The sequence below is a fragment of the Mytilus trossulus genome, chromosome 11 (genome assembly GCF_036588685.1).
Source record: "Mytilus trossulus isolate FHL-02 chromosome 11, PNRI_Mtr1.1.1.hap1, whole genome shotgun sequence".
NCBI lineage: Eukaryota > Metazoa > Mollusca > Bivalvia > Mytilida > Mytilidae > Mytilus > Mytilus trossulus.
Window position 1 is genome coordinate 40,761,602 of NC_086383.1, and position 11,232 is coordinate 40,772,833.

The 11,232-nt window shown below is 33.1% G+C and overlaps 1 protein-coding gene across 3 annotated transcripts; it reads left to right on the plus strand.

Moving 5' to 3' along the window:
- Positions 1-23: 23 nt before the first annotated feature.
- LOC134691098 (MRN complex-interacting protein-like) lies at positions 24-10,109 on the plus strand. 3 transcript variants are annotated; one of them, XM_063551329.1, is made up of 5 exons: positions 24-138; positions 2,695-2,814; positions 4,963-5,103; positions 8,106-8,314; positions 9,162-10,109. In XM_063551329.1, exons 2-5 carry the CDS (start codon positions 2,695-2,697, stop codon positions 10,060-10,062), a joined length of 1,371 nt encoding a protein of 456 aa, XP_063407399.1. In that variant the 5' UTR covers positions 24-138; the 3' UTR covers positions 10,063-10,109. The 3 variants fall into 3 exon arrangements, with proteins under 3 accessions (XP_063407399.1, XP_063407397.1, XP_063407398.1); XM_063551327.1 differs by lacking the exon at positions 24-138 and adding an exon at positions 168-234; XM_063551328.1 differs by lacking the exon at positions 24-138 and adding an exon at positions 187-251.
- Positions 10,110-11,232: the final 1,123 nt, after the last annotated feature.

Here is an 11,232-nt window from a genome sequence, read left to right on the forward strand (position 1 = left end):
TTTATTGTAAACAAAATAATGGTTTGATGCCAAAGTGTTGGGAATTAACTTATATTTGAAAAGCTAACATTATATGTTCTTATTACTTCCTAAAATAATAGACATTGTTCATTTAAAATTAGGTAAACTACTGGACTTGTAAGTGGTTTTCTTTTGCACAATAATGACTCCACATTAGGGAATTTCCATAAACATTAAATTTAGCGGGAAATTTAACTGGCGATTTTTAACAGTGTGAGTGTATAGTGAAGGTATACTTCCTCCGAAAAAACAAAACTCTTTAAAAAAATCATCTGTAAAGCTGTAATTTCTGAATCATAATGTATACATACTTCATCCTTTTCATGTCTATAAAATCAAAACACAAAAATGTAGAGAAATGACTCAGTATCCAGGCATTTTTAAGATTTCCAGCCAAGGATAAATAAGGGTTCCAACTATATGTCCCCATTCAAATGTGTTGATTGTTATAAAAAAGGAGGGTTCCAACCCCCTTCATGGGGGTCTAATGAGGGGGACCTTTATAAATCAGGACTCCAGGAACAGGTGTTTTAGGTTTGGGATTTCTGGATTGACCCTTTTAGGTTCCGGGAATTCTTTATTTCGAGTTTCGGGATGAGGGGGAATAGGACCTTTATCGGAACTCAGAGATCGGGTGTTTGTAAGCTCAGGATTTCGGGATTGACCCTTTCGGGATCCAGAAATTCTTTTTTCGGGATTTCGGGATTTTAAGTCCGTGATTTCGGGATCTCGTGTTTTTAAGCCTGGGATTACGGGATCAGGATCCCTCCTACCCCCTCTCCGGCATGGGAGGATTTTAATTTTTTCATTTCGGGACCTCAGGATTTCATGTTTCAAGTCCAGGATTTCCAGACCCCTCTTTTCCCATCCCGTTTCTCATGACCATACCAGCACATTTAATTTATGTGTCCCGCTGTACTTTGTTTCCTAATTTCTTCTCTTCTTCTTCTTCTTCCAGGTAAGTAACCGGATTCATTGCTGAATGTTAATGGTTCCGCGTGAAAACTTTACGCAGTGTCGGGCAACACGGAAAGATTTCTCTTGGCTATTTACAATGTACATTTAAAACGTTCGCAAAAAAGTATACAATTAAAATGATTTACAACTGGTTTTTCCTTCTTCCTTTCAGAGCATGACTTCAGGGCAGCTCTGAATCCCTCAACGGTGTTGGTTGCTTTAACTGTTGTTGGTAGGTTGTTCCAGTCCCTGATTGTCCTTGGGAAGAAAGATTGGTCGTAGGTGTCTGTACTTGTTCACTCTTGGAAGAAGCAGTTTTTACCTCTGGTCCGGTTATCATTCGGGGTCAAATATTGGTGACTGTCTATATAATAATAACTTCATGCTGGATCTTGAATAGCATGCATAATCTATTTGTTTTCCTCTGTTCTTCGATGCTTTCCCACTTTAGATTTTTTACCATATTTATGACACAGCCAGGTGTTCAGTCTGTTTAGTTGTTATTCACAAATCGTGCAGCTCTTTTCTGTACCTGTTCAATTGCCTTGATTTTATTTTGGGCGGTTATGTCCCATACCGTGCTTGATTATTCACCTTTCAGGCTGAAAAAAAATCTGCCAATCCCACATCACTCTTTAATAGACCCCAATAAGACCCACCTTGATCGGCCACTAGCTGTCCTGATCCTGATCTTTAGGTCAAAATTGACACAGGATATATAGACGGGACTTGATACGGCCTAATTGCAGCTGATTTATTTACAGTCATTATGACATGTATGAGTAAACACTGGTTAATAAAGATACGATACGGAAACCATTAACCAGAGACATGTAATATTATACAATTGTATTATATGTCTCTGCATTAACACACATGTTTAAAACATACTTTTAATTATTTCTTATAATTTCTATAAATATCATTCAAACATGTCAAACTAGTTTTAAATTGATGCCAGTGTATCAAATTTGTTATCTGTCACATCAAATTTGTTATAATTGCATTCATTTTATCACAGAATGGTACAGAATGCAAACAGGGTAATAAAAAATAGCACCGATTACGTTCCCAAATTCAAAAAAACATCTTAAAAACCATGACATCAAATAAATCACAATTATTTGAATAATTTTTTATAACAAAATATATCTACGTATGTTATGATTTATGATAAAACTTATATTTATTTAGGATTAGAGTTATGTAGGTAATAAAGTGAGAAGTTCTGATACATGTAGTTTTTCAGTCAGACGCTACCAAAATCCATAAATCTTGTGAAGTCTCTTGGAGTTAGAGATGTTATCAATTTTATACTGAAAAGCCTATCAGATTCAATTCCAGATAGACATATATATACTGTTTCCAGATTTACAAAACTTGTCTCGCTAAATCACTTAATGGATCAACCTGAGATTTATACTAAAAAAGAAGCAAAAAATACCATTGAATGGATTCTCAAAGTCATAATTCAAAAATAAACTGACAACCTTAATTAATGGACTTCATGTATGGCAAAAAGAATTAAATGACCAAAAAGGATATACATGTACATACAAGACACAACATAGTCATAGACTTTTAACTAAAAACTGAGCAACACGAACCCCACCATACAATCAGTGCATTTTTGGGGGAAAATTAATCTATCTTAATTTGCTTGTCTTCAATGTACTAACTCCATTATTTCTTATAAAAAGTTATTTCTGGTTTTAGATGCCTCAAGAGTTCAATGTTTTACAGTGCTACAAGTGTGAAACATTTCAAGTCCATCAAGTGAAAAAAGCTACAAAATGGAACTGTAAATTATGTGGTGAAAAACAGTCCATTAAAAAGGTAATTATTAAATTTCTACCCATATCCAACATAAACTCTTTCCAATTGTAATCAGGGGCCACAGTATTACAATGTATTACAGTAACTACTGTAATCACTAGCCAGTCAAAACAACTAATCTTAAATTATCAACAAAAAATTACAATGATTTTAAAAGGTGTGAAATATATATGTGTATCTGTCAAAATTTATAAAGACAAACAAAGTAATTGTTTTTATCTGACATGTTTAACTTAACAGGAGTTATATGTATACTGAAAGGCTGATAAATTTTCACACAAAAGATATATATAGTTTCGATTTCACTATTTTTGTATTTCTGATGAATCATGAAAACAATATATCCCCTACTTAAACAAAATGTTATGGATGATCAAAATCTGAAACAAGAAAACAGCTATTTAACAAAACACATATGGCTAGGTATAAAAAAAAAAACAACTTTGCACTGACAATCTTACAGTATTTTTTTTTTTATTGTTTTATTATTTTTATTGTCCCCTACAGCATGTATAGTACAGTATAAAACACTATCAAAACTATAATTACCACTGATTTAAAAAGTCAATTAAAGTTTTATAACAGATCAATGTTACATCATGTAGACATAACTGTACTGATTTTTATACCTGATCTAGCCTCTAGGGGCATTCTGTTTATCTGCCTGTGCATCTGTTCATCAGTCTGTACAACTTCAGGTTAAAGTATTTGGTCAAGGTAGTAGTTGTTGATGTTGAAATTCAATTAACTTGAAACTTAGTACACATGTTCCTTCATGTCCTTATGGTATGATCTTTCTAATTTTAATGCCAAATTAGACTTTTGGTGGTTACTTTTGGCCAAAATTTCAAGGTCCACTGAACCTAGAGAATGATGTGAGTGGGGCATCTGTGTACTATCATGACTATGGATAATGATTTATTATTGTTTTGAGCTGAGCTAGATATCATGGGTTCCAGCTTTACAGAGTTATAACAGACTAAGTTATTCACCTGGGGTCATTTAAGGAAAATGTGTCATAGGACTAAACACTAAATGGCTTCATGATTTGCTTTTTGTGGTAAAATTTTTCGTGGAAAAAGCTCCAATTGAATGATCATGTATTTAACCCATTCATGCTCTCATACAATTGCATATAGATATTAGGAGATGTGGTATGAGCATGATGAGTGCCAAATTATGAGGAAACTCTCCGTCCAAGTCACAATTTGTAAAAGAAAAAAACATTATAGGTATAAGAAGTCTTTAACACAAAGTCTTGGCTCACACCAAACAGTAAATAATATAAATTAAAAAAAAATTGTTTAGAGAACAATTATTAATAAAGGTCTTTTCACCAAAAACCCTGTATTTTGATATGAAAGTAGTAAGATAAGGTTTTTTAAAAAATGTCATTTCATCGTCAAATGATAGCTTATTGTATGTTGATTCCAAAAATATATGGTTTCTATAACATATATTGTTTTTGAAAATAAGTGAAAATACAGAAAGCTAAATTCAAAATGTAGAATATGACCTTCACATTTGACCTTGGCCTAATTGTCATTTTTTTGGGCCAAGGATCTCAAATCAAAAGATCCTAGGTCTCTATCACTTATGGTTTACTACAGGATAGAAATTCATATCACTTATATTAAATGCATAGAGAGAAATAACTCGCGTATGGAGTGGTCATAACGCTTCGGTCAAAACAGAACAAATCATGGAAAGGATATAACAAGCTATTTTATAAAATAAATTTGTCGCTTTCTATTATGGTTACGGAGGCACAAGGAAAACAGTTTTTGGGAGATAACTACTACAAAGAAAATTATTTGGTTACACAGTGTAAATTTCAAAAGCACATAAACTGTTCGATATCATATACCAAATATCTAAGCGACATATTGCAAAACAAATATTTATTGCAATAACGAAATAAGGCGGAAGAAGAAAAAAATAATCAGAAGAAAAACAATAGGTCTATACACAGATGTGGAAAGACCTAAAAAGAAGATGTGGTAATATTGCCAATCAGGCAACTCTCCACAAAGGACACAGAAATTAACAGATGTAGGTCACCGTAAGCTGATACAAACCATTACAGCTACGAATTGAATACTGCTAATATAACCCATTAAATGCTTTGATATGTTTACATTTGAGCAGGTATGTGGAAGAGGATCTGGTTATGATTGTAGACAGCATGTACAGAAACTAAACTTATTACGAGCTGAACAAGGAAACAGGGATGAAACCCAGTTTAACTCCTCAACAGATGTTGATCAAAACAGGTGTTCATTGAAACAGGTACTGTAAATTCAGACATTATTGTGGCCATATATTATTGCGATTTTGTGATTTTAGACTAAAATATGAATTGAATTTTTGCGATATTGGGAAAAATCCTGTTGAAATCATATTTAAAAATTCAAAATGTGAACAAAGTTATAGAACACTACCTGAAGATATGCATACAATAGAATAAATATAATCTTATTAAAGGGGAGATAATCTACATTGTAGTTTTATTGTCGAGCCTTCGATCCTACATTCCGTCGGCGGCGTCCACAAATATTCACTCTGTGGTTAAAGTTTTTGAAATTTTAATAACTTTCTTAAACTATACTTGATCAGACCTGCCAACTATCCCGATTTTCGCGGTATCATCCCGATTTTTACCCCTCAACCCGAATCCCGATATCGGGATTGTAAAATTAGCTAAAATCCCGATTTTCAACAAATAAACCCGAAAAAATTATTGTTTACCGATTTTGAAGTTTTTCTGATCAATTTTAAAAAATCAATCATTTTACCTGGGGACATATTATGACAAGTTAATGACCCTTCACTAATCAACAGTCACAACAGGTGTCCTAATTAGTGGTTGTATGTAATCAGATTACCTAATGGATCGTAACAAACCTCAAAATTAATTTGTATAAATTTGGTCAAACAGCCTTTCAATTTTAATCAATTTATCATACAAGCACAATTTGCAACATTTGCCGTAGTTCCACAGCAAAATCATAATTAATTGAAAGATGAGAACTGTAAAGAACTCTCAAGAAAACATCGTTTATCCTGAAATTTGTTTAATTTTCGAAACCAGACTTCGTATGTCTGTTGATCTAAAATCGACGCCATTTTGTATACACTTCTACTGTGTTACTGTATAAGCCTCCGCAGATAAGAGCACCTCTGAATACAAAGAAAGATAACTCAAATTTAATCCATTTTCTCATTGATACTAATATAAAGACCATGAGTAAGACTTAATCAAAATCTGTCTTCATCCTTCTTACTTTAGGACATGTAGTTTTAGGTGTTTTGAGTCAAGGTTCATAGATGAGAAGGTCTTTGGAGGGGGGAAAAGGGGGGGGTCTCTACTTTGAATCCTTTATTTTTAATGCCATTTTCTCTATTCCTCAGTTATTTTGTCAATTTTATAATTTAAAAGTACAAGAATCATGCAAATAAAAGTAACCAAGGCCAACAAGCTCATCATGAGTATACCAAAAGAAAAAAGATGAGAACTTGAGACTATTTTAGGAGTAAAAAACAATGCTCACAGAAAAGTCGCTAAAATTGTAACCCTTAAAAATCTTGTCGTGCGCTAAATCCCCCATGGAGATTTTTAAAAGTTGGCAGGTCTGCTTGATTTCTACCAAACTTGGACAGAAGCTTGTTTATGATCACAAGATAGTATCCAGAAGTAAATTTTGTAAAATTAAAATTCCATTTTTTCCTTATTTTACTTATAAATGGTCTTAGTTTTTTCTGTGGGGAAACATAACATTCACTCTGTGGTTAAAAGTTTTTAGAATTTTAATTACTGTCTTAAACTGGTACCCTTAAACTATCCTGGGTTTGTACCAAACTTGAACAGAAGCTTGTTTATGATCATAAGATAGTATCCAGGAGTAGATTTTGTAAAAAAATTAATTCATTTTTTCCCTATTTTACTTTTGAATGGACTTAGTTTTTCTGCGGGGAAACATTACATTCACTCTGTGGTTAATGTTTTTAAAATTTTAATAACTTTCTTAAACTATCCTGGGTTTGTACCAAATTTGATCAGAAGCTTATTTATGTTCATGAGATAGTATCCAGAAGTAAATTTTGTAAAAAGATACATTTTGTAACTCCATTTTTCTGTATTTTACTTTTAAATGGACTTAGATTTTCTTCCAGTTAACATTACATACAGTCTGCAGTTCAAGTTTTCAAAACATTAATTAGATTCATTAACTATCCCAGATATTTACCAAACTTGGACAGAAGGTTCTTACAATCATAAGATAGTATCAAGAGGAATATTTTTTTATACCCCCGCTTTAAAAAAGGGGGGGGGTTTACTGTTTTACCTCTGTCTGTCAGTCAGTCCGTCCGTCAGTCAGTCCGTCCCATGAAACTTTCGTCACATTTTTCTCAGGAACTACACATCCACCCTTTCTGTAATTTGGTATCAACATTTATATATGTCAGCCATACCGTGTGATGCGTTTTCAGATTCATCACTTGACAACTTCCTGTTTACCGAACACTTGTCTGATTTTACACATGATAGCCAAGTTGAAAATTTTCGTCACATTTTTCTCAGGAACTACAATACAAGGATTTCTGAAATTTGGTTTCAGGATTTATATAAGTCAGCTATACCGTGTGATGCGTTTTCAGATTCATCACTCGACAACTTCCTGTTTACCAAACACTTGTATGATTTTACACATGATAGCCAAGTTGAAAATTTTCGTCACATTTTTCTCAGGAACTACAATACAAGGATTTCTGAAATTTGGTTTCAGAATTTTTATAAGTCAGCTATATCGTGTGATGCGTTTTCAGATTCATCACTCGACAACCCTCTGTTTACCGAACACTTGCATATTTTTACACTATTAATATTATCCACTTGCGGCGGGGGTATCATCAGTGAGCAGTAGCTCGCAGTTTCACTTGTTATTGATTTTTTTCCTCATTGTTGTTGAGCCTGCAATTTACAGCAAAAGTAGGCGAGACACTGGGTTCCGCGGAACCCTTACAAATTTTTTGTAATAACATGAGCAACACATCAGGTGCTTAATGTGGAGCAGGATCTGAGATCAACCCCAGTTTTTGGTGGGGTTTGTGTTGCTTAGTCTTTAGTTTTCTATGTTGTGTCATGTATACTATTGTTTGTCTGTTTGTCTTTTTCATTTTTAGCCATGGCGTTGTCTGTTTATTTTCAATCTATAAGTTTGAATGTACCTCTTGTATCCTTCCACCCTCTTTTATGAGTTCACTCATAATTCTGGTTAATTATTTTGTAGTATGATGATGATGATAATGACTTTGAAAGGATTGAAAAACTACCTCAAATAGAATCAGGGAAGTGGTCAAAGTATGTTGATATTACAGAAGAAATGGGAGATAACTCAGAAACAACAGATCAGCCTGATGAGTTAGGAGAAGAAATGTACACTACAGATAAAAGTGAATATGACGGTTTTCAAAAACAAAAAAGAATGGCTAGAAAAAGGTTTGTGAAGTCTTTTTACAACATTGCAATGCCTCTTACAATGGAATAAGAAATAAAAGTTATGCATACCTGGTACCCAATGTGAAGAAAAAGAACAGACACTTTTCTGATAGATATTTAAGATTAAAACTGCATGAAGCATAAGCAATAAAATGATAGATGAGTTTATTTCACAAGATAAAGATAAAAGGCATTAGGTTTGAGCTTTGATAAAATTAAGCAGATCTTGGCATCAGATCTGAAGCTTATACTAAGAAAAATTTGGACATTCCATAATAAGTAAAAATACTTTGCCATTTGTTCAAAAATACCAATCAACTAAAAATTACTGTTGAACCCTATAAATTTCAAATATGATTAACAAACAGGATCTGACAACAATATTTAATCCATGCTACTTTTTGTTCTGGTAATTATCATAATGACCAATGAAATTGCTGCCTTCAACTTTTTGATGGTGTTCAACATTATGACAAACCTATACTGTACTTAGATAAACACTTTTACAACCCTATACATTTACAAAATCTCAGACAAGTAGTTCAGCTTTATAAAATGATTGATTATATTTTAGTTTTCCTTTTATCATAATGGCTATTCCAGAAAAAAAAATGTAAGGGGGGGGGGGGGGGGGGGTGATGGAAGGCACATTGTATAAATAATACATGGGTGATGGGTATCAGAGCAACTTTTCACACTATAATGCACTATAATTCTCAATTACAATTGTCTGAGTGGCGGGTGCAGACAAAAACTGCCTTCCAACCCCCCGTTTCTGGATGGCCCTAATGGTATGAATGATAATGAATGACAATAATAATAAAAATTAAGTTAATTTTTTTTTCAGAAACTGGCAACAAAATTCCAAAAGAAGTGATGAATATGCTGAAAACAATCCTACATCATCTGCCAACAATTTTAGGGCAAACCATCCTTTCAAAGATCAAAATGTTGCTATGGATACAGCTTCTGACGAGAATATATACAACAAAATCAAAAGTAGAAATAATCTTTATAATCACAAAACAGATAAACCTTTTGGAGGAGCTAGTCAACAAAATGTTTCTAGTTTTACAGGTCATAATGCAAAGGTTAGAGGTTACACATCTGAATTCACTCCAGATATTAATGACACAAAGATAAACAATTCATTAAAATTTACAGATATTTTTGAATCCAGGATAAATCAAGACAAAACAGCAAAGTCAAAGGAATCCACAAAAACAATTGAAGCAAAGAGTTCTAAATGGGGACAATTTGTCGAGGACGAGACCATGAGCTCTAGTGATGATAGCGATGATGAACAGGGCATATATTTTACTGTTAATCCCGTCGAAAAGTTTCAGGAATCTCAGTCATCACAAGAAGAAGAGTCCGACTCTTCAAATTGTCAAAAATATTTTCATCATAAAACTGAGAGGTCACCTAAAGGGTTTGTCACAAACAAATTTCCTGCCTTCAAGAAAGAAGAGTTATTTTCTCCCCAAGTCATGAATGGGGTCAAATTGTCCCAAGACATTGTTACTAATTTTTCAAGTCATGTCTTATATCCTATAAATACCAATACTAATGCAACAGGTTCTATTATGAAAAAGGGAGGTAACTCAGCAAACAAACAAAATTTTCCTCTCAGCAATAATGCAGATGACACAGAAATCATCATGAATTCTAACGAGAAATTGCCAGGTACAAAACATTTGTTTAAAGTTGATGACTTGAATGATGAGGACTTAGATTTTGAAATTTGATAGAGTTCAAAATATTTGATGTTAATGAATGAATAAATTATCAGTTTAATGTTTCAGTGTTTATGTCTCTCACTGTTTTATGAGATTCCATGTTTGCATATGTGAGGTGCTGTTATCCTTGATATATTCAATACATTCAAGATACATTTTACAAATAAAAAAGAATAGAAAAATATAATTGTCTGAATTGAGGATTTGAAAATGTCTTCAAGTCTGATATCTTTCTGCACAGGCATATAATATAAAAATAAAAAAGAAGTAGTGGTATGATTGCCAATGAGACAACTATCCACAAAAGACCAAAATGACACAGACTTTAACAACTATAGGTCACCATACGGCCTTCAACAATGAGCAAAGCCCATACCCCAAAGTCAGCTATAAAAGACCCCGATAAGACCATGTAAAACAATTCAAACGAGAAAACTAACGGCCTTATTTATGTCAAAACATAAAAGAAAAACAAATATGTAACACATAAACAAACGACAACCACTGAATTACAGGCATCTGACTTGGGACAGGCACATACATAAATAATGTGGCGGGGTTCATTATGTGTTCATTTTGAAGCAAGATCATTAGCCTGGATATTACTGTTAATCTACCATTTATTTTTTATATATATTCTGTAATATTTTAAGAAAACAAGATTGAATTTACATGTATTTTCTATTTGTTTTTTTGATGTGACAGATCAAAAACTATGGGTGTGTTTGGATATATGCCTGAAGCAGCCTATGGTTAACCATAGGGTGTGTTTGAATATACATGCCTGAGGCGGTCTATGGTTACCCATAGGTACCTATGGGTAACTATAGGCTGTCTCAGGCAAATATCCAAACACACCGTTTATATTTCAAAGAATGGGATTTTTAAAAACTGAATAATTTAAAGCAAAGTTATCAAAGACCTTGATTTTACATCTAATTTTCTAAATAATAAGAAAACATGTAGAAAGGCCAGAGACATATATACACATATATCTCTGGAAAAGCATATACACCAACACATGAAAAGGTTCTTATCTGTGTTCTTTAACAAAATGTCTTGTTCAGTTAAGGCTCACATGCAGTAATGTTATGAAGCTATATAAAGGTTTTAAGTTTCATGAATATCATGGAGACAAATTTGAATTTTGTTAACTTACTATTAGCACTGCATAGCCAC